General features: G+C 42.9%; 2 protein-coding genes across 2 annotated transcripts; one reads left to right on the forward strand and one right to left on the reverse strand.

Annotated features, from left to right (window-relative positions):
• Positions 1-1,289: 1,289 nt before the first annotated feature.
• LOC117652680 (farnesyl pyrophosphate synthase-like) lies at positions 1,290-9,210 on the reverse strand. Its single transcript, XM_034397769.1, has 5 exons — positions 9,007-9,210; positions 7,882-8,043; positions 4,732-4,809; positions 2,099-2,227; positions 1,290-1,585 (listed from the first exon to the last, which is right to left on the reverse strand). The coding sequence occupies exons 1-5, from the start codon at positions 9,208-9,210 to the stop codon at positions 1,358-1,360; spliced, it is 801 nt and encodes a 266-aa protein (XP_034253660.1). The 3' UTR covers positions 1,290-1,357.
• A 10,932-nt stretch (positions 9,211-20,142) lies between these two features.
• On the forward strand, positions 20,143-24,421 carry LOC117652683. Its single transcript, XM_034397774.1, has 9 exons — positions 20,143-20,683; positions 20,817-20,983; positions 21,063-21,209; positions 21,462-21,622; positions 21,695-21,758; positions 23,688-23,711; positions 23,807-24,001; positions 24,072-24,239; positions 24,386-24,421. The coding sequence occupies exons 1-9, from the start codon at positions 20,557-20,559 to the stop codon at positions 24,419-24,421; spliced, it is 1,089 nt and encodes a 362-aa protein (XP_034253665.1). The 5' UTR covers positions 20,143-20,556.
• The last annotated feature ends 61 nt before the right edge of the window (positions 24,422-24,482 follow it).

Below are 24,482 nucleotides of genomic sequence, written 5' to 3' on the forward strand. Positions count from 1 at the left end.
TTAAGGGCTCGAGTGCAGCAGATAATTATTCATTATCATCAACGAACTCCCTCATTGCATTGACCGCTTCCGTGGCGTCATGCTCAAAACGCGCGCAGAGGCGACAATGGCCCGCCTGGGCCCCACAAGTCGAGCGTGGCCATCGTCTGGCCAAAAATGAGCGTATGGGCGGGGAAAATGTTCTGGACCATACGCACGGCCGAAAAAATGTTCTGGGCCATACGGCGTATGGCCGCGTATGGCCTCCAGTGCACCGCTGAGCGGAGGCCGTAGATCTTTTTGTCATAGACTCCCTAGTTCATAACCTTCAAGACCTTGAGGTTCAACAGGTTGTTTCAAACTAAGTATGAAGTGATGAAGCTTGATAAAGTGATCGAGATCATGCAGACATGAAGCGGGGAAAGAGCAAGTGAAGGAAGTCCAAACGTGCAGAACAACCAGCTCTAATGTTGTCTCTGTCCACCAGGCATCTGGTCCAGATTATCATCTCGATCAGGCTCCATCCAGATCGAACTCCAGATCAAGAAAATGGTCTCGAGGTGGAAGGTACAAGTCCAGATCTAGGAGTGCATCGTCTGGATCCAAGGACGACTCCAGATCAAGAAAATCCAGCTACAAGTCAGGCCGACGCAAGTCGTATGACTCATCCAGCACGCACCGTAAGTGCAGAAGTCATCGGAGTATGTGTAAATAAGTTTTGAAACTTATAATCTGTTATTGAAGATTGTATTTAAAAAAATGGAGGTCATGAGTGTATATAAGCAGTGTCTCACGGACACGACATTGATTGCCAGCCCCGTCAGCGCGCTCTGACCTTTTCCTGTAGAATGGCAGGTTTTATTCCACATGTCAGCAGCTCGTCCACCTTCTCTTTCTGAGCAGCATCCAGTCTTTTACTTTCTGGATAATGTTGCACTTCAACTGGATCAAGGCCATGGGTGTGGTTATGATCAAGTTGAGTGACAACCACACATCCATCAAATTGCATGGCATAGATGTATGCCGTACACTTGATCTTGTGCGACCTGAAATGAATATTGATAAAATATATTTAAGTTTTAAACTTTATGGTTCAGAAAGGAGGAACATCTTACTATTGATTTTTGGCAAGGGGGGGGGGGCATCACCTATGGGTCTACGACTTCGGCAAAATGCACGGCTGGCAACAAGGGCACGGTCCAACTTCTCAAAAGGAAGGGAAGGGTGTCGCTTTTCAACAAAGAGGGTGAAGTGTAACTTCTTTTTAAAAAACGGCAGTGATGTAGAGGTTTGACTAAAGCAACAGGTGGTCAAGTTCTTTGTTTTATTCCCCTTCCCTTTCATTGGACTGAGACCGCCTTCCCTTGCCGTTGTTTTATTATTCAACTTGGTTTCTTTGGCACCATTCCACGGAATAGTCTTGATGTATCTCCAACGCATAATTATAGATATTTGGAGGTAATATTTCCGCGTTTTGTTCGATCTTGGCTATGACTGAGTGGAATAACATCTGACGATAATCCATTACCCTTTTCTTTAGTCCTAATTCATCGAAGATCTGCTTCACAACATCAACTTTTGACTGATCATCGTAACCGTAGTTTTCCTGAAAGAAAAGCAAAATTTGAACGACACGCCGTGCAGGATAAATTTTCTCAAACAATGGATCGAAAGGCTTGGATTCTTCCGCTGGCAACACTATGGCAAAAAGCTACGGAAAATTCTGTGGACAAACTTGTAATAATTCTCCGTAGGACCGTACAGTGCGAAACGTAAAGAAGCATTTCTACAGAACTTCACTGAGATTCCAAAAGCTATAAGTATAGCACGTGTGGTGCAATGCACTGAGATATCACACCATACGTGCAATGCCATATTGCACCTTACGTGCAGTGCATCCCGAAAAGGCCGTATGCTAATGCATGGGAATGGGAAGGCATTTCACTTCATATGCAATGCTTTTGCATTACACCAATTGACGCTATATTCATAGCGTTGGATTATCAGTTACCAATTATTTTCCCGAAAAGGACATACTGGCAGATGACATTTAACTAACAAATGAATGCTTTGGACAGCCCAATTTACATAACTTTACGTCCTCTGGACAGATGCATACCTGCAGGATCTTTTTCTGGCTCGCGTTGGCTATTTTCTTGGCCTCTAGAATCATCCAAGTGCAACAGCCATTCCTGATGTCGAGGCTCACGTCACTCTTGTCATCACCGAAGCAGTCGTTGTAGTCATCCTGTATGAGTAGGGCATACGTTAGGCCACGGAATACACACTAAATGTCTTACGAAGAAATTTCCCATAATACGAAGGAAATGGCGCAAGCATAATACGAAGGTGGTTTTTCTTCGTATTACGAAGGTTTTTCTTTGTATCTTACAATGAAAAAGCTAAAAAGATTCGTATTACGAAGGAATATTGCTTCGTATTATGCTTGCGCCGAATTCACTGTAACATACGAATAACATAGGTCAAATTTCATTGTAAGACATTTAGAGTGTAGACTTTTCTTGTCATGGGTGACAGGGAATTGTTGGGTGTCTGGATCCTTCTCCTTTTTTTTTAATTGTTCAATAGAGTTGCCCGTAGAGCAAATGCTCTGCCTGGGCTCTTACATGCATGTGTGTAACATAAACAAAGGTTTTGACTGGACAACGGGAGGGCATAATGGCAGCTTTGCGCATCGTAGTTTGTGACTCCAGACACCTCCAAATTCTCTATTCACACTGAGACTGAAATAGAGGGCTCAGACGGTCGGACACTGCGGACGGTATTTCTAGTTCGCTTTGGAGCCGGTAGCAGCGCCACCTGTGTCAAACTGGCGGTCACCAAAGAGAACTCGATGACGAATTACACTGGTAAAACTAAAGCGTAACTCTATGCTTGAGTCAAGCATAAAGTTACGTTTGAAGACGTTACGCTTAAAATCAAGCATAGGCTAGAAATTCCCCCATGCATTTAGATAGGGGGAATCTTGGCGGATGAGCCTGTTATGCTTGAGTTCAAGCGTAAACTGATAACGCTTGAAAACAGTGGGGGAATACTACGCTTTAGTTTTACCAGTGTAGTCGCAAACTGCCAAAACAAACGGCATTTTTCGTAAAGTAGTGCGTATCTGATGCGGCGGAAAATTATAGACATCCAAAGACCATGCGGTGAATCGGCAGGCACGCTTAGGCTCTCTTACTTCAAAATTTGTCCTGTGCGGACAGACGGAAAAGCCGTGTCCGTGGCCCGGCCCGCCCGACACAACTCGGGCCGGGCCGGGCTCGAATCTGCTCCGTAAGCGGGTTGGCAAAACGCGCCGATGTCTCCGACCGTCTGAGCCCTCTAGACTGAAAGAGTTTTGATCAAATGTAATTTTGAAGGAGGTAGGGTCGGGACGGGGAAAGATGGGGGACACACACCCTTAGGGTGGGGAAGAAACGTATATTCCACTTTTTCCGCAAATACTGCAATTGCAAAGGCGATACTTAAGTACATTTTTTGGCGATACAATTAGGTATCGCCATTTAACGGCCTTAGGGAAAAGTATTGCCTATAGAACGGCGATACACAGAAGTATCGCCAAAGTTTGGCGGTACTTTTGGGTATTGCCAAAACCACGGCATTAAACAAAGGTCTTGTCCCCTTGATTTGTTCGACGTTTATTGCCAAATCGTCGCAATACTGCAAAGTATCGCCAAATTTAGGCGATACTTTTGTGTGTCGCCGTTTTGAAGGCAATACTTTTCCCTAAGGCCGTTTATGGGCGATTCTCAATTGTATCGCCAAAAAAGGAACTAAAAGTATTGCCGTTGGATTTATAGTGAATTTGCCTCATTCGAGACGTGGAAGACAGTACAATATTTTTCTGTGTAGATGTGCCAGATAGCGTACTGGAAGAATTTAGCCTGGTACGACCAGAAAAATGTAAAAAAACACCTCTGAATGAGGTCTTGATTCCAACCAACTTAAAACTTTGAAAATCCTTGTCCACATTATGTCTTATGTGCCGTGTGTCTTATGAAGCATTTCCGAGCGGACGGTGACGAAAAACCCTATAGCAAAAAAAAAGGAGACGGAAGTTTTTAGTCCAAAAGTTCTATGGTTTTGGCTGGATTACGATTTAAAGGGTCAATATGAAACGGGGGGAAAACTTGCACGGGTGCGGGGAAAATTTAACACCTTTATCTTTCATATGCATCGTTTTAATGCCCAAACATCTAACCAAAGTGGTCGCAACAAGAACATTCCGACAGCTCCCCCCTTCCTATTCTCATAGGTATTGACCAGATTATGAATCCTGCGTTTCGTACTTCTTAATCAGAAGCTGTTTGATATTGATGTACCCTGACCTGACCAAGAATTTGGTGGAAAACCTGTGCCTCAGACCTCAACGCATCTATGAACTTTCAAACGTTAGCGTTTGCACAACTATAGGTTTCTGGAACCAAGAATGCCAACCGGCGAGCCGCTGCCCCAAACAATGCAGGGCCACCACAGTACCATTGTCGGCGAACTTCGTTCGGTGCCGACAAAACAACGCAGGCCATTATTAGGGCTGGTCATTAAGTTATGGGACATTCTACTACTTTGAACATTATGTGTATGAACGAAATTCCGACGGACAGAAACGGATCGGTCCGATTTGGCCTGCAGGTAAATTTTACCCGCGGACATTCCTTCACTGCACAAGTCCATCGAACCACCAAATGTATCCCCCTCTCGAGTAAGCAGTAGAGATATTTGTATTCATACCACTATTTGAAGGATCAGACTCATGTCAACGGAAATGTCTCGAGCTGCTGCGTAGGCTTTCGGATCTTGGACGCCACACTGAAAATCAATGACAGAGACAGAAGATTAATATTTTCAGAGATACATCACCCCACACAAAGCTCTGAGCGAGGTGGTAAACACTTGCGTAATGCCCTGTAGACAAAAACCGTGCATTACGCGTAATACACGTGAACGTGAAACCATTTTGGGGTCAAATGCACTGTGAAAGTTTGTTGTCACTTTATGACGAAATCGTGGATATATTTTTCTTATAACTTTCAATGATGACCAACTCATTACAAATTGATGACAATTTTCATCAAAGCTTCTATTCTTATTGCATGGGTGTGACAACAATGTCACACTCTTGAAACGTTGCGAACCGATGTGTTTGTAAGCTTGCACTGCAAATGCAACGGCGATACTAAAGTACATTTTTTGGCGATACAATTGAGTATCGCCAATTAGCGGTCTTACGGAAAAGTATTGCCTTCAGAACGGCACACTAAATGTTTATGTAGAATTTTGTACGTGCCACCTGCACGATTTTGTGCATGCGGGGAATTTGCATAATATTAAGCGTGAAAATGCATAAATTTATGCAAATTCACGCACAATTTTATGCACGACGGCACACAAGTTTAAAATTATGCATCACCACGTACAAAATTGTACATAAACATTTAGTGTGGGCGATACAAAAAAGTATCGCCAAAATTTGGCAATACTTTTGGATATGGCCAAAACCACGGCATTAAACCAAGGTCTTCTCCCCTTGATTTGTTTGACGTTTATTGCCAAATCGTGGCAAATACTCGAAAGTATCGCCAAATTTCGGCGATACTTTTGTGTATCGCCGTTTTGAAGGCAATACTTTTCCGTGAGGCCGTTTATTGGCGATACTCAATTGTATCGCCAAAAAAGGTACTAAAAGTATTGTCTTTGGATTAACAGTGTGCGAAGAACTCGACTTGTTCGCAATGCAAAGAACGCATCCGTATTGCAAATCAGTAGTTCGCAACCTGCGAACAACGTGTTTGTATTGCAAACCCTTTGCGAACACATTGTTCGCAAAATTGCGGACTATCAGTTCGTAATACAATCAAGCCAAACTATTAGCAAGCTGCAAACCAAATGGTTTGTAATGCGAACACATTCTTCGCAAGGTTTTGAGAGTGCATCTGACATCCTTGTAAAGAAAATTTGCCTTGAAATAGTCATCAAGTGACGACTCAAATTTTTGTAGTGAAGACGGCCAAGAGATAGTTTAATCCACAGGCACTTGATGCAGCCCCAAAAATCTTTCTTTTAAAACCGCGAAGCCATTTCTGGGGAACATAGTCGACTACCTCGCTCGTGTTGCCCAGCCGATAAAGTCCCTTGTCTTCGTCTACCGCTACTACGGCCACAACGTTGGATTCTGGTAAAAAATGAATTGCTGTTGTAGTCTTTTGGTAGCAAGCATTGCCTCTAGTCTTCGATTGAATGTTGTCTCGTCTGGTAGTTTGTCCGTTTAATTTTTCATTCTAACAAAAAGCTACTAGATTCTCAACGCACTTTCGGTAGTCTCAGTTCATCCCTCATTTTCCTCGGTAATGATTGGTCAAGCCGACACATACTCTAGAAACTGAAGAGTGTGCATGGCATGCTCCCCAAGGGAGTATGCCACAAAGCACGCTCCATCCTGGAGTGTGCTTGCAAGCACACTCTTCCCAGGAGCATGCTTGGCAAGCACGCTGTACGGAGGAGCATGCTTCCAAGCACACTCCAGGATAAAGCGTGCTGCGTCGCTATTGCAAGGCCCATATGATCGAAGAGGCACGCCTTAATCCTGGAGTGTGCTTTGAAGCATGCTCCTCCGTAGACTGTGCTTGCCATGCATGCTCCTCCGTAGAGTGTGCTTGTAAGCACACTCCAGAATGGAGCGTGCTTTGTGGCATACTCCCTGGGGGGAGCATGCCATGCACACTCTTCAGTTTCTAGAGTATGTTTACTTTTCACAAGTAAGACTATACAAAATTAAGTTAGCGACAAAGTTAATCAATGTCGCAGACATTACCATATTTTTAATTAATTTGGAAAACTTGTCGCTCCTGACAATTTGTAGGGGGTCCACGACTTGTTTCTGAAGGTGAGCTGTTAAGGGGCCGTTCAAATATGACGTCACACTATTTAGGGAGGGAGGGGTCAGAGAAATCGTGACCAAATGTGACATGGGGGAGAGGGGGATGAAGGCTTAGACATCACACTTTTAAACAGTGTAAAGTTGCCAAATATACTAGGTGTGAGCCTCTAAAAAATATGCTGAAATCAGCAACCCCCCGCCTATTTCAGCTTAAATTGTTACCGGCTTTAGTAGTTTAGCTGTCTCAGATTTTTCCGAACAAGTTCGCGTTAGACCGGATTCGACCGAATTTGTCAAAATGCAATCAAATCATTAAATTTGCACCTATTTGAGACGATCTAGTCGCGTATCTATCCCAGTTTCCAAGAAAAATGATTTGGGCTATGTGACGTCACGGGGAGGGGAGGAACGAGTCAAAATAGTGACCATTTGTGACTATAGGGGGGGGGGGGTCGAAAAATGAGCCTAAAAAGTGTGACGTCATATTTGAACGGCCCCTAATTATGTAAGCACTAGTTTGTCGTTGTGGGACAATCATTTTGTTGGAATGCGACAGTGATCCAACAAGCTATCCGCCCTAAAACAAATCTTGTCGCTAAAAAGACACCAGATCCCCCATTCTACGTATTGTATTACCAATACACTTTCGTAAACGCTTTTCTTCGGGCTGAAAACCGCTTCACTCGTGTAAATATTGTCAGAATATCAAAAACGTGTCAGAAGTCCTGATCGAAATTCGCGCACCTCTGAAAGCTGAAATTCTGAAAACCTTACTCTGCTATTGACGCTTTGAGTTCTACCATGGTTCTACGGACTGTCAGGAGATGTTTTCAGCCTTCAGAGGTGCTCGAATTTTGGTCAGATTTTCAGACAGGTTTCTGACGTTCTGACAAGATTTTCACGAGTGTCTAAAGGCTGTGTGAGGAGCTGCACATTGACGAAAGGGTTGGATGCAGTGGCCGCTAGAACTCAGCACAAAACATTCTTTGATACACTTAGCTTACCGCCAGCAGGGCCGCCGCCACGGGGCTGTAGAACTCAATTAATGAGGTCTTGAGCCTGGCTGCCATCTGGTACCGCGTCAGAGTGAAATCTTCAAGCATGGCTCTGCCGGGCTTAGCGATGTGGATGTCATCATTCTGCCCCAAATAAAAGCCGAACGTCGTCTAGGCAAAGCAAGTACGAAGAACAATATTATTCTATGATACCTTCACTTACGTAGGAAGCGTAAATAAGAAAATCATGGTCGTCACTAGGAGGCTAAGTTTCCCCACAAGCATGTGAAAAGATTTGATGACATGGTAGGCCTAGTCACGCCCATGCAAGAAGCTTTGACGAAAATATCGTCATCATTATAGCGAATGACCATTTTTTTTTACAGTATCAAAATTTCTGACCCACCGATTTAATTGGCGAAAAGGGTCTTGCGGATTCTAGAATACTGCTGGAGAGTCACATTTGACCCGGAAAAATTGTTTTAACATGAGGGGGTTGCTCAAATTTGAAACTAAAAACTTGTGCGTTTTGTTTGTTTTTTTACTTTTCGCCCAACCAAACAAGATATTAAAACGCCTGGGCTCTCAAAAGATGCAGAGTTCAATTACATTACCAACGAGCTATGAATCATTGTCGTAGCACAAATATTTTCACTTTAAACACCGTTGTTACTATGGAAAAGCGGCGTTTAAAATGGGTGAATAGTGACTTACTCAAAACGTCGGTTTTTGACACTTTTTAGGCTCAAAAACTTCTTCATATTGCACCGTACCCTATGACGTGTGTTGACATTTTACGTTTGTCTTTTTGAGACAAATCCATTTCTGTAATTCTGAAATTTCTGAGTTTCTGTTATGCCAGAATTTCCTCCCTCTGACTTTGCCTGTTTTCAACCCCGCTTTTCCACAAATCTCGCAAATCTCGATGTTTCAAGTCAAAATATATGTGCTACGAAAATGATTCATAGCTCGTTGGAAGGGTAATTGAATTTCGCATCTTTTGAGACCCCAGGCGTTTTGATATCTTATTTAGTTTGGCGCAAAATCGAACCAAATTCAGGACCCCATTTCACCAATAACAACGGTGGGTCAGAAATTAAGGTCCACCCTAGTGTAGAGCAATAAAGTTCATACTTCCAAGAACAGGTCCACCAGTTCTTCGTAACATGGAGAACCCTTGAACTGCTGCCGCAGCACTTGAAACACAAGGTTCTCTACCAAGATGCCGTCGAAGGCTGAGGCCAGACCCACTTCGGGAAGCTTGCACCAAGCAGGCTTGTCCCATCGCACGACGCCGCCGTCTACCAGGTCGTCGACAATGCCGTACGACGCGTTCATCTAGGGAAAAATAGTTCGTTATTTTTGAGTTCCCAGCTCCACTGCGCAGGAACGCAACAGACAGACTCTCGAACGGGATGGGCTTTGCTATCGCTCAGCCAAAAGTTAAAAATAAAAAAGGCGTTAACAACAAAAGTATTATTGGTCAATACCGTACACACTAAATGTTTATGTAGAATTTTGTACGTGCCACCTGCACGATTTTGTGCATGCGGGGAATTTGCATAATATTAAGCGTGAAAATGCATAAATTTATGCAAATTCACGCACAATTTTATGCACGACGGCACACAAGTTTAAAATTATGCATCACCACGTACAAAATTGTACATAAACATTTAGTGTGTAGAACGGGGTAATATGAGACAAATTTCAAGGTTTTCAGTGAATTTCCTCCTTTTAATTTCAGCTTGAGGTGCTGAGGTGTTCATCACTTGTTCATTGACCCTTTGGCTACACTCCCTCCAAATTTCAGATTTTTAGGTGCAGTAGGGACCTTTAATAACCCTCGGAATGCCGGCCCATATTTCCCTGCAGTGTGGGGTAATATGAGACAAAAGGGAAGAAATGTTAAAGAAGTATGGAGAAGGGTCGCCACAAACTCTCCCTGAAACGAACTTGCTTTTGTCACAAAAAACGAACTTGCTTTCTGAAAGCTTGCTCTAAAAGAGCAAGTGCCTTTGAGAGGACTTTCCTCTTAATTTCTATTTAATTTATATTTAATTTCTATTTAATTTTTATTTCCGAAAGCAAGTCTTGCTAATGCAAGCGTCTCTCTCGGCTTATTTTTATTTTAATTTAATTTCAATTTAATTTCCATTTCTTTTTAATTTAATTTCGATTTAATTTTATTTTTGCCCCGTAATGCCCCTTACCGGCTAACACACTCCCCGAACGCGTCGGGGACCGTCCCCGAGCTCTGAGTGTCCTGGCGGCAGGGGGTATCGCCGCAAGCTGCCGCCCGCAGCGCGCGGCTCGATGGGTTGCCTACCCACCGGGCTGATTCCTGTTCCGCCCGAGTGCACCAAGCGGTAAGGACGGCGGCGAGCGCCACGAGCGCACCCCCCGGAACACGGGAGAGTTGTTGAACCTGGCCGCGCTAGAGAAGGCCCTCATCGTGAACCGCAACGTGCAACCAGTACGCGTCGACAAGCATGGAACCACGGAGGAACGCTCACCTCGTTCCTGTACATCTATCTAGAGTCTAAAACGGTTGCACAGACACTCCGACGGCATGGGGTTGCCGCCAGCGTAGTAAGCCTCACTAGCGCGTGGCACCCACCAACGCCACATGCAAAGCAGCCCGTCACCTAGACTTCGTTCACCGCTGGGCCTATGCTGCAGTCTGTGGTGGCCCGGGCGCGCGCTTTCGAGAGAAGAGAAGTCCGCGGCCGCACTCGCCATGCCACTGTCACCGGCAGCAGTCCGCGAAGGTCAAAGGGTAGCCCCGCGAGTGGCGCTGCAACTGGGGGGCGGTCTTGCAGTGCGCCACGGCGGCTGGGCCTGGGGCACGTCAAGGACAGCCCCGCCAGGGCGACACCGTACTACCTGGTGGCGGTCTTGCAGTGCGCCACGGCGGCTGGGCCTCGGGGCACGTCAAGGACAGCCCCGCCAGGGCGACACCGCACTACCTGGTGGCGGTCTTGCAGTGCGCCACGGCGGCTGGGCTCGGGGCACGTCAAGGACAGCCCCGCCAGGGTGACACCGTACTACCTGGTGGCGGTCATGCAGTGCGCCACGGTGGCTTGGCTTTGGGGAACGTTCGCAGAGGTCAAGGGCAGCCCTGTCCGTGGGGCGGCAACCGCCAGGACGTCACCGTAGTACCTGGTGGCGGCCATGCAGTGCGCCACGGTGGTTGGGCCAGGGCAATGTCCGCAGGGGTCAAGGGTAGCCAGGGGCACGCCCTCAGTCTCCTTGCGAACCGCACCAATGATGTACTAGTCGTTAGGCATTACCATCCTCTACTTCATTCTCGGGTCGTAAGGTGTGTCTACAGCATCGTCGTTCGCCACTCTTCCCCCGCGCATCCGCGTTCGAGCGACCCATGGGCTGCCGGCCAGCCACCGATGCACCGAAGGGCTGCTTGTGTGCTTCAGTGCTACGCGGTGCCTTTGGAACAGCACGAGTCCAGGTGACTTCCGCTCCGATATGATGTGCATTTGGTTCAGCGCAGCACGCGGCATTCCTTCTTGACCGAAAACGATCCGCCCCTGCGTAGCAGCCAAGGTAAACCCCACCCGATGTGCCCACTGCTTTTTGCTCTATGTACCTCAAGTGGTGTTGTCATGAGGCACCCATCTCTCGTCGCGTCAGCATGCACCTTCGATCACTTATAAAACTTAAGCGTACACTCTAAATTTCTTACGAAGAAATTTCCCATAATACGAAGGAAATGGCGCAAGCATAATACGAAGGTGGTTTTTCTTCGTATTACGAAGGTTTTTCTTTGTATCTTACAATGAAGAAGCTGAAAAGATTCGTATTACGAAGGAATATTGCTTCGTATTATGCTTGCGCCGAATTCACTGTAACATACAAATAACTTAGGTCAAATTTCATTGTAAGACATTTAGAGTGTAGGCCATGGACCGATTAACTAGAAAGGTGGATTTGCGTACAAACTTGAATAAAAAAAAACAAATTTAAAGGCAGCACGGTGTTGTTGCCTTGCAGAAGGAAAGGCAAACGAAGAGAAATATTGACAGGATTCTCCCTGCCTTGCGACGCTCAACTAATTCTCGCAGGAGGGGGAGGGGGCTGGAATGGTTGCCTACTTTTCGGGCGCTACCGAGCGTGCAGCAAGATTGCCTACCTCTCGGGTGCTTTCAGGCGCACAGACTGGGTGGCATGGGACAGGGGGGAGGTTGCGAAGAACGCCTCTACCTCGCAGTTTGTCTGGCCATGGCGCGGCGCAGCCGAGTGAAGAGCAGTCAGTCGCTGGACTGGCCACGTTCTGGGGAAGACCAAGCCACGTCTGCTTCCGGCTCATTTCGAGGCCGCTCTCTGGGCCTCCCTCGGGCGCTACGGTCAGTCCTTGCTGAAGAGCTGACGGCAACCACCAGGCAGTGCGAGCGCCGTCCCCTGAAACAGTGAAAGGTTCCGAAAGCATCGCGGTAAAGTATCCCGTGCGACGAAGAAGTGCAATAAGGAAACAGCGGGGCAAAACCCCAGCGGGGCGAAAGTGGTGACTCTTTTATTCTCAGTGCACAGTGGGCCAGAAGACCGGTGGAGGCGGCCAAAACTCTAGGCGCGTTTTGACCGCCTGAGTCGCTGAATGGGACTCGAAGCGAACGTGTGACCCCACAAACACTGAAAAAAGTTGTCGTAATTTTACGACATATTTGGCGATGAATGCTTCATAATTTTATGAATGGCTCGTTTCATGCTCACTACAAAAAAATCATAAATGAGCAATTATGAACCTTTCATATTATGGTTGAAAAAAGTGCCTGAAAATGCCCGAAAGGTATTCAATTTTACGACCATTCATAAATAATGAACCATTCATCGTTCAATTGTTCCTAAATTTACTATTTTTTAATGGGAAAATAGTGTACAAGAATGGCTCATGTAAAACTTTACGAAACATTCATAAATTTATGAACGATTCGTAACATTATGAATTACTCATACTACATTATGAAACATCCATAAAATTACGAATGGCTTGTGATGCTGTTACGTAAAAATTGGGGAATGAAACATTCATTTTGGGGTGTTTATGAATTATTCATTTATTCAATGAAGCATTCATAAAATAATGAGTGTTTCATAAAAATAATGAATCATTCGTCGTGAAATTATTCGTAAAATTATGAATTTTATGTGGGAAAATACTATACAAGAATGGTTCGTAATATTACGACTTTTTTTCTCTCAGTGAATGGATTGCTCTCCGAACGAAGAGTCTATTGATGGAGTCACACGTTCGGCTCGAATCCCATAAGCGACTCTGAAGCTCAAAACGCGTCCGGGATTTTGGCCGCCTCCACCGGTCTTCTGGCCCACTGTGCAGTGTGGGCCACTGCTGCGGCGATCATTTGAGGAAGTCCGGCGGAGGGCTTGCCTCTTTCTCTGAGGACGGTTGGTAACCGCGGACTGTGATGTCACCCTCAGCGGGGCTGCAACAGTTTCTCCTGACACGGGATTCGAACCTCGGACAGCAGAGTGGTGACATCACAGTCCACACGAGCGTGATTGTGGCCACAAAATTGTGGCCACAAAAACCCCAATAGGCTACCGCATGCAAACGGACTATACTTTCCGAAAACGGTAAAACATCAGCAGAGCGACATTGTGTGCTGTTTTTCTTATTCTCCTCGTCAATATCTACATTTTCCGAACTCAAGTTGTCTTTAACCACCTCGGTTCGGGAAATATTGGCTTTCAAAGATACGACTTTGTAACGCATGCTTTTGACTTTGGGACACCAAAATTCAAACTTTCCTGCGTCGGAGCGACTTTGTATGTACTGTTTCTTGTTCTCCTCGTCAATATCTACATTTTCCGAACTCAAGTTGAACTTTAACCACCTCGGTTCGGGAAATATTGGCTTTCAAAGATACGACTTTGTAACGCATGCTTATGACTTTGGGACACCAAAATTCAAACTTTCCTGCGCCGGAGCGACCTTGTGTGTACTGTTTCTTGTTCTCCTCGTCAATATCTACATTTTCCGAACTCAAGTTGAAATTCAACCACCTCGGTTCAGGAGATGTTGGCTTTCAAAGATACGACTTTGTAGCGCATGCTTATGACTTTCGAACACCAAAATTCAAACTTTCCTGCGCCAGGGCGATCTTGTGTGTACTGTTTCTTGTTCTCCTCGTCAATATCTACATTTTCCGAACTCAAGTTGAACTTTAACCACCTCGGTTCGGGAGATATTGGCTTTCAAAGATACGACTTTGTAACGCATACTAATGGCTTTCGGACATCAAAATTCAAACTTTCCTGCGTCGGAGCGACCTTGTGTGTACTGTTTCTTGTTCTCCTCGTCAATATCTACATTTTCCGAACTCAAGTTGAGCTTTAACCACCTCGGTTCGGGAAATATTGGCTTGCAAAGATACGACTTTGTAACGCATGCTTATGACTTTGGGACACCAAAGTTTAAACTTTCCTGCGTCGGGGCGACCTTGTGTGTTTTGTTTCTTGTTGTCCTCGTCAATATCTACATTTTCCGAACTCAAGTTGAGCTTTAACCACCTCGGTTCGGGAGATATTGGCTTTCAAAGATGTAACTTAGTAACGTATTGGCATCACTGAGAATGAAAGAGTCATGATCGTGACTTAAATTTTGGTTGAGGAATTCTTTATTACCCAAATTTGGGTGAGGAAATTTTCCTCGCCCAAATTTGGGTGAGGAAAGTTTCCTCACCCAAATTTGGGTCATAATACTGTGGAGCTATATAGGGAGCTGATACACCCTTCCTCACCCAAAATTAGGCGAGGAAGCTTTCCTCGCCCAAATTTGGGTGAGAAAGTAAACCTCGCCCAAAATCGGGTATTGATCATGACTTTTTCATTCTCAGTGATGACTTTGGGACCTGCAGGGGCAACTTCTCGCTCGCTAAGAGCGGATCCTGGCCGAATCGGACCGACTTAACCCCGACCCCTTCCGATTTGGCCCCAAATTTTTTTTTCTTACTCGCCTTGGTTCCAAAAGTCTCCAAAAAAAATTTGGTTCAAAAATATTGACTTTTGGCGGAGTTGTAGGGGTCTCGAGTTTTTGACCTCTTTCAAAATATTAAAAAGGCTGAAAAAACGAAATTTTATTTTTTCTCAGGAAAAGCAAGTTGCGGTGGCTTTGCTGGTTGTAATCAATGCGAACAAGGTAGAAGATCATGATTTGGGCAAATTCTGCCCACCGTGAGCCCCCTAACCACTTTGATGTACACACAAACTGTCAATTTTGAAGTTTTACTTAAAAATGCAAATATCTGACCTTGCCCCAACTTTTAAAATCCACCACTATGCATTGAAAATTGCCTTAGGGCACTACTAAAAAGAACGACAAAAATCTGAGGCGGTGAAGTAAAAATTTCTCTAAGCGCTCCAGAAAGCGTAAACTCAACATTGGACTTCTTCGCAAACTTTTCCAGAGCGAGCCCACCTTTCAGCAAATAGTGTTCCTTTATCATCAAATATGATCAATATAGATGTCATACGGGTCTGAGGACGAATAAGACACACAAACTCATAGTGTCCCACAGTTACCTGAGAGGAGTGCAAATAAATATTATTGTTTGTAAACAATGCAACAGTGAAAACCCTGCTTGAAGGCGAGGGGTGGGGGTGGGTTAAGAGAGGGGAGGTTCGGACGACGGTTACGTTTTTGTGTGGGCCTATGTTTACAGGCTTTGCCTCCCTCATCCTTTCAGTATGGAGCAGTTCGCAAGTTAGCATTTCTTGAATGTACACAATAAGTGACTGTGTGGTTTTTAGGCACGAAGTAGCCTTATAGTATACCGAGGATTCAGCCGGCTGGAGATTTGATTTGTGTGGCCCTTTATGCATTTCGGAAATTTTCTATACGATTTTAATGAGATTTTGCAGACTTGTAGAACTTTGAACGCTGATTCTGATGCTGAAATCTGGTTAAAAAGTCAACGGCCAATTTTGAGAAATTTGCTGTCAAAATCGCCGTTTCCATGGCAAAACTCGACTCGTCACAGGAAAAAAAAGGGAGTGGGGGGAGCCGAGCCGAGCCGGACCAATAGCGGAGCTTCTTTTTGGGTCTGTACAGCTTACTCCAAAAGCTAAAAATAGCACGTTCGAAATGAAAAATTTCTTTGACTGCAGGTAGACAAGATGCAACAATAGAATTGGTGTCGTTTCGAACGTGGCCATTTGGATCGGCCGGCCGGCCAGTGACTTTTTATGAGAGTGTCCCGCACCAATCCCGCACCGCTGCGTTTGTTGTTTTTGCTGTTGTTTTGTTGAAAATTTTTGTTACTCTTCAAATCGGAGTGAATTGAGCCATTTAACTGCGTACCTGTGCACATCTGTGAATTATCTTACCTGTATGTATGTAGTTTAAGAGTCACTTTAAGACTTTTAGTCTCTTTTTGAATAAGCTGGTCATATAGCTGCTCCTTTAACCAGTTTGATGGTACTTCTGATTCATTAGCACCATGATCACTTCGCTCCACCTCGCGACTTTCAGTGCTCATGTTCTTCGAACAAGACTCACCCGCGTTTCGAGACCATCCCTCTCGAGTTTTAAAGTTTGTCAAGCCACCGTCGTGGTGTTTGCTACGTTGTGAGTGAGAACTATTACACAGAATTGAAGAAAACATGACTAGAGAACCGTAGCCTTTTGAAACAAGCCAAACATTCAACGTCAGCAACAATGAGGGGCAGTTTTAATGCGCGACTATACTCGTTTTTCAGCTTCGCGATTTCGCAAGGGCGCAGGCGCCGACAAAATTGTTGCCAACCCGCGAAAATTAATTGCTGCCTTCTTTCTGCAACCAAAATTTTCATAATGATGGACTTCAAAGATGTTCCTTTGTCGGATCACTGTGGAATACATTAGCATTGGAATTTTTTCGAATTTCCCGCATTTTGATTTCTCTTATTGCCAAGGTTAAATTTTGAAGGGGGCACATCGACCACATTGGCACCACGGCATTCGTAGCCACCCTTGAGCCACCCCCTTTTACATAACTTTTTGCTTTCCCCACACTCCTACCCAAATTCACTTCGTGACTCCTAGGATTTCGTGAAATCGTATTTTTCATAATAGCGAATAAGTTTTTGCGTTCCTTTATCACAAAGTGGCGCATGTGCTTCAATGCACAAAAGCCTGGCAAGCTTATGTACAAAATATAGCTTACTTTCAAGAGCATAAATTATACACTTGGAGCGCACAAATTGAATATCATCTTGTGCATAGTTTAACTTATTGATCAAGTGCAAACTAAAGAATTTCCTATGTTGTAAATTAAAGCACATATCAGTTTAACAGCTTCACAAAAGGAAGCAACTTGTACAAAGAGGCGTCATAAGAAGATACGGTAGCTGCTCTGAATCTGAATCAGTTCTGTTCTTTGCATCTTGTTTAGATGGCTTTCGATAGTTTTGCCAACGTTACTAAAATTTTGTTCCAATCAGGCTTCTGTTTATGTAATACTTTACTGTTAACTCGTCAATTTCCTGAACAATGAAAGACAAATGGAATTGTTTTTTCTTTTTCAGTGCAAAGCAGATCACAATAGGTAGTGGAAACAAAACATTTCATTACAAGAATTGTGATTTGATGTGTTGAAGCAGCTCATCTCAACTTAATCTCATAAACGACTGACTGGTTTGTGTTAGAAAGGTTGAAGTCATCCGATGTTGAGAGCCAAAGTTCTTTTGTTTTTATAATTGCTTCCTCACTGAACGTAGAGGCTCAAAACTTCTTTGCAACTCAGGAGTGATTTATTTTTACAAAGTATCTAAAAATGTTTCAATATATTCAAAATTTTATTTTGTTTTGTTAAAATGAATAAGTCTTAGGTCTCTAACAAAGTGTCGAGCCATTACGGTCAGTGAGAAAGCAACTTTTAAAAGAAAAGGAATGGTGGCTGGGAACATCAGATGACTTAAACCACTCGCACACACACTTCAGTCAACCTTTTATACAGATTGGCTTATAATAGCTGATTTAGCTGATAATACCCCAGCCTATGATGGTTTTACCTATGGCCTCACTAAGGAAGTGAGAAAACTCACTGTGGAGAAGTTCACATAACATCTATTTTGATCATATTTGATGACAAAGGAACACTATTTGCTGAAAAGTGGGCTCGCTCTGCAAAAGTTAGCGAAAAAGTCCAATGTTAAGTTTACGCTTTCTGGAACTCTTAAAGAAATTTTTACTTCACCGCCTCAGATTTTTGTCGTTCTTTTTAGTCGTGCCCTAAGGCAATTTTCAATGCATAGTGGTAGATTTTAAAAGTTGGGGCAAGGTCAGATATTTGCATTTTTAAGTAAAACTTCAAAATTGACAGTTTGTGTGTTCATCAAAGTGGGTAGGCGGCTCACGGTGGGCAAATTTTGCCCAAATCATGATCTTCTACCTTGTATTCATTGATTACAACCAGCAAAGCCACCCCAACTTGCTTTTCCTGAGAAAAAATAAAATTTCGTTTTTTCGGCCTTTTTTATATTCTGCAGAAGGTCAAAAACTCGAGACCCCTACAACTCCACCAAAACTCAATATTTTTGCACCAAATTTTTTGGGGACTTTTGGGACCAAGGCGAGTAAGAAAAAAAATTGGGGGCCAACTCGGAAGGGGTCGGGGTAAAGTCGGTCCGATTCGGCCTGGATCCGCTCAAAATGACACGTAAGGTAAGGTCACACTGACACAGTTTTTTTAAACTTATTATTGGATGCTCATGCGCACAATATCATCTGCGCTCATCTGCACAATATTCCCATTTTTTGGATTCCCGTCAGAAATCTTACGAGATTTGCATGTGTTTTAATTACTGTGAGCGTTTCGTTCAAAATATGTTTATAAACATGTCTCAACCCGCACATTTCTGGGATTACATGGCGTTGTCACCCTGAAGTCCTATAAAAGGTCGTTATTATAGGAAAGTTAATTTGAGCCACCTTGGCTTTGGGAGAAAACAGCCCGCAAGATGCGACTTGGCGACGGAAACCTACGACTTTTGGACTTATACGCATCGGAGAGGCCCTGTTGGTACTTATTTTTCTTCTCATAACTTTGCAAATTGAAGAGCGTACATTGTATGCTCTAGCTGGAGCATGCCTGCAAGCACGCTCTAGCTGTCGCACGCCTGCCAGGCATGCACTTACTAGTGCATACATGCCATGTACACGCCAACTGAAGCATGCATCTAGTGCAAAAGGATAGGACGTTGCCTGCATCAGGAAGCGTGCTCTACAAATCAAAGAGTGTACATAGTATGCTCTAACTGGAGCATGCCTGCAAGCACGCTCTAGCTACGCATGCCTGCCAAGCATGCACTAACTAGTGCATACATGCATGTACACGCTTCCTGATGCTGAAAACTCCCTATCCCTTATGCAGTAAATGTATGCTTCAGTTAGCGTGTACATGGCATGTATGCACTAGTTAGTGCATGCTTGGCAGGCATGCGCTAGCTAGAGCGTGCTTGCAGGCATGCTCCAGGTAGAGCGTACCATGTACACTCTTTGATTTGTAGAGTGTACCAGGGCTGTTAAAGTTAATATTCAAGTCAACGCGTTTAACGCGCGTTTAATAAATTTAACCCGTTAACCGAACGAAGTTAACGCATTCGTTAAAGTTAAGGCTCTGTTGAGCTTGATAACGAGTTATCGTTTAATTAACGCGTTAATGGCGTTAAAATTTATTTCACGCTTTAGCGCATCTTAGCGAACAGTAGAATTCTGTGAATTTTGAAAAGTGATGACCAAACTTAATGTTATTGCAAATTTTATAAAACCTTTCATTAAAACTGATGTTTTGTCGACGATTTTTCCAGACACATTTTTCCCAAAATTGCAGCCAAATTCAAAAATAAAGACGAACGCTTCTAACTTAAACGACGTTAAAAAGATATCGCACAAAACTCGACAAAACTAAATTAACTCGTTAACGTTAAGGCCCTAGGACAAAACTAACGAGTTAACGTTAATTCGTTTATTTACGTAGTTGACGGTGGCCGTAAGTTCAAATGTAGGACTTCACCTTTCCAATTATCGTTTACAATCTCAGAAGCATTGTTTCGAAACAATTTTAAGAGGTTGTGGCTTCCATTCAAACTAAAGGAAGCCACGCTTTCCTCTGCCCACAATGCAGGTAAGACAATTTGAGTAAGTGGTTTAGGTTTATCCCATGCTGGTTCAGCACACCTTGAGGACTTCACTTAACATACTCAAGTGCATTGTTTCTTTTCTTCTGTTTTTCCAAACAATTATTTTGGGTTTCAACAGAATTTGCTTTTCGCTGTCTGTAAAGCAGTCAGCCCAAGAAATTTACTTTCAAAGATTTAAGACTTTCCACGATTGTGTTTTAGTTTTAATGCGCTCTTGAAGAATGGCGCCTCAGTTCTTGGTTTGGGGATGCATTTTTGTGTCATTGTTAAGTGTTGTCGCTTCTTGTTGCTAGTTTTTGATTAAGTTTGTGCGAACAAGGAGGTTATGTTTGTGTTGATCAGCACATTTGGAAACTCCTGTTCTCGTGGGCTGTTTCAGGCCTATCTGACATTTGGCCTGCTTAGTGTGGTGACTTTGTTTTTTTTTAAATTCCCCTCTTCTGGTTTTTTTTCATTTGTTTCTTTTGTTTGTTGCAGGTGGTTCATCATTCCTTGGCTTTGGTTGGCGTAGGTTGTGGTTTGGTCATCATGGGCTCTACGATACCATCTATTGACACGTCTGTCATAAACAGGCAGTCCATGGTGTCAGAAGTTGCGGACTACCTACAGAATTATTGTTCTTTTATCAGTGCGGATACTGTGGAAATACTGTTTAGTAAGTTACTTAAATGCTTTGCAGTTCACTGTTTTTCTCGTACTGCTTGTTTAGGCTCAATTATTTGTTAACTGATAAGTGATGTACGTATTTATATCGTGGCAATTTCTGCTAACACCTTTCCGTCTTGTAGGTCAAGAAGTTGATGGTGGTGATTTCTTTGACTTAACTGATGAAACTCTTCTGACTCATTTCCCCAACATTACTTTTGGGCAAAGGAAGAAAATCATGTTCATTGTTGTGGCACACAAAACATCGGCTGGTCCAGATGGTGGTGGTTCCTGTACTGATGATACCCTGGTATGACTTTCCATTCATTCCCTCTACGTTACAAGTTTTTTACCTTTACCATGTAACCATATTATTTCTTTTATTTCAGGGTTGTAAGCCTTTAGTAGAGAATAATGCTGGATCCAGTGCATCAAGCGGCACTTCCTTAGCTTCTTACACAATAAGGAAAAGAGTTAGAAAGCCCAAAGTGCCAAGTGACAGGAAAAGAAGGAAAGAAATCGACGCTGATTCAGTGGTTAGTACAAGTAGTTTTAAGTTATGGAACTTGTCAGAGAACTGCTTTACTGGCATCCCTTTTATCTATCTTAAAGTCTATTCTTATTTTGTGAGTGGCTTTTGCCATATTTGTGTGCCCAATTGATCAGTGCCTTTAACAACTTAGAAGGTTTATGTATTATTTTTGGTTTCTCTGTGAGACTGGCTCTCTTTGTACCATTGGTTTCAAATTAATTTCATTGTGAGTGTTGACATTGTGTTTTGTTTTTAGGATCCAATTGATGTGCTTGCAGTTCTAAGTTCGAAGAAAATCGGAATGAATGTTATTGAATTTGTCAGAGTTCATAAACGAATCAATAAAACCCACCAAGAAAATATGATGAAAATGCTGTACGAAGATGTATCAAAAGATGCAACAAGCCCTGAGAAGTAGTAAGTTAGTGTAGTGTAGGTCTGCCTTTGTTACCCATGGTATGCGATATGATATGTATGTTCCTTTTCTAGCTATCCTGAAAATAGTTTAAAGATTGCCATGGCAAAAGGGATTGTTATGGCTTTTCCTGAGTTAAACTAGGGGTACGCGCCGTTTAGTTTGGGCGCGCAGTAGGCGAGCGATGCGTCTGAACACATTCTTATAGGAGATGGCGAAGAATATGTGCAGAATAAGGACAATACAGTGTCTTCCGTAACGAAATGGCCGGAATTCATGTCATTTTCGTGATTATCTTACTGAAAACTGCAGGAAATAATGGGAAACTCAACCTTGAAATTTTGGTCACAAATTGGTAAATTTCGGGAAAAGTAAAGGTCTGGGATGAATTTGGATGTCATTTTCGTGATCAGCACACCAAAAACTGCAGGAAACTATGTAAAACTCAACTTCAAAATTTTGGTCCGAAATTGGTAAATTTTGGGAAAAGTAAAGGTCTGGGATGAAATTGGATGTCATTTTCGTGATCAGCACACCAAAAACTGCAGGAAACAATGACTGACTCACTGGGGAAATTTTGGTCCAAAATCATATAATTCTAGTTGAAAGTATGGGTGCAGTTGTTAACATGAACACAATTTCTAAGTGTGTTTCCTGTTCATGGTGTCGTAACATGAACCCCGACACTGTTACTCAGTCGAGTAACATTCAACAGTCAGCATTGAATTGCTTAGTGCGATTCACAAATGCTTCAATTACCATTCGATATCTCCTCGTTATTAAACTTATGAACACGCAATGTTATTTAAAATACCTAAAAAGCCTTTTATCTCCCTTATATTTTAAACTAGTGGATGAAACTATGTTGATTTATCTCAATTAATTAGAAAGAGACACATTTACAGGCAGGCTGATTGCAACTACTTTAGGGAGAAGACCTTCTGTCAGATCCAATGAATCGTTTCATGGAATCCAATGTCGAGCCCACTTATTGCTAAATGCAAGTTAATCTTATTCAAAATGATAGTCATGATGTGATATTTAATTTTTGAAACAGTATAGCATAAGTATTTACCTAACATTCTGAGTAAATTAAAAACTCAAACCATGACCGACACAAATTACCAGTTGTCGCAGACAATATATGATGAAGTTAAAAGAATCGTCTCATGAAATCATATGACCAAGTCACTGAATCGTCTCATGAAATCATATGACCAAATCACTGAATCGTCTTATTGAATCAGATGTCAATGTCAAACCTTGTATGCGCTACACTCACTCACCATATAGTTATCTTTAAGGTTAGTACTATAGTAAACTTACAGCATTGCAATGAAGCCTTTTCCCAGAGTCAGTGCCAAGAGTCAGCAAAGACTATTTATTCTGGCAAGATTTGTCTGGTTTGTACTTTTAGATTGTATTAATCTATTTTCTAACTGTTATTGAGCAAAGCAAACAACTAAAAAATATAATGTCTCAGAATAAAAATGGAAATACACTCTGAAAGCTGCTCAAAGCTTACAAAGACCAAATCATTCTTGCAATTATCAAACACTGACTAAAACATTTCCCCTGTAGCGGGGGAGGGGAGGGGGCGGAGGACGGATGAAACGCGTAATAATTGTCACTTTCATTTTCCGTATTTCACTGTGTTGACACTCCGGAGGGGTTTCAATAATTCTAGAATATCGAAAAACTGTGACCGAACTCACTTCTAAGCCCTTCTGCTCTCTATTTTGTTTTACTTGCCAATGTTTTGCCAGCCGCCAGCCCGTATTTGAGAGCCGCGGCCGCAAGTATGAAAAATTGTGCTGCCAACCTAACCACGCTAAAAACCTAATTCAAAAAGATGTTTTGAATATTTCAAACGGTAGTAATCGTGAATATAAGATAAACTCCCCCTGTGGGAGCTTTAGGAGATGTTCAGTGCAAAATTTGGGAACTATTAGTGTTGTAGTTGCTGAGAAACGTGAGCGTGTACGCTACAGACTCACAGAGGGACAGACGCACGACCAGTCACTTTTTGGAGCGCCCAAACACGGCAAGGGCTCGCTATCGCTCGCCAAAGATGATGGCGATCAGCCCTGGGTAAGGATGATGCAAATATGCACCAAAGCAAGTGTTAATTCTGGTTTAAATTTTTGGTTCAGTTTGCAATAAATTTCTGTCTTTGTCTGTTTTAGAAATCATGGTACAAAAAGGTCAAAACCAAATTTGAAACATTGCAGGCCAAGTTGCCCCCTGAAAAGAAAAAGTACCAACATGTGAAAGGCAAAGAGATTGATCAACAAGACAACACAAACCCTGAAGAAAGTTCTTCTTCATCTTCCACTGATAATTCATTTAGTCCTGAGTCTGACAACTTGTTAGACAATTTGGTAAGTAAGAGCCTGTTCTCAGTTACAACTTTACATATCTGTCATTATAATGAGATGATAAATTTGACAGGTTGCGTGGATGAATGATGCAATACCAAATACAGCCAACAAAAAGGAAATAAGCCTCGCTGTGAAGTCTACATTTGATATGAGGACTGCTTGGATCAAAACTGAGAGCCCATCATGTTCAGAGATTCTTTTAAAGTACAAACACTTGATTAGCTACAGTGGAGAAATGGTAAGTTAAGTTTATAATCATGTTTTGGTAAAGTTGCCATGAAACATTTCATGCTGACCTTTTAGACATTTTATTTTCTTGACATTCTTCCATTTCCAAAACTCATCTCAATTGTAAATTTCTCTTTTCTAACACCTATGTTTTAGTTATATTGTAAGAAACCCGCCCTATTCTTTCTTTAGAGGCTTGTAATAATAAATCTTTGAGGCAGTTAGGCGATTTTACATCTCAATTTTACGTGTG

Source organism: Thrips palmi, unplaced genomic scaffold (assembly GCF_012932325.1).
Source record: "Thrips palmi isolate BJ-2018 unplaced genomic scaffold, TpBJ-2018v1 HiC_scaffold_7, whole genome shotgun sequence".
In the NCBI taxonomy this organism is placed as follows: Eukaryota; Metazoa; Arthropoda; class Insecta; order Thysanoptera; family Thripidae; genus Thrips; species Thrips palmi.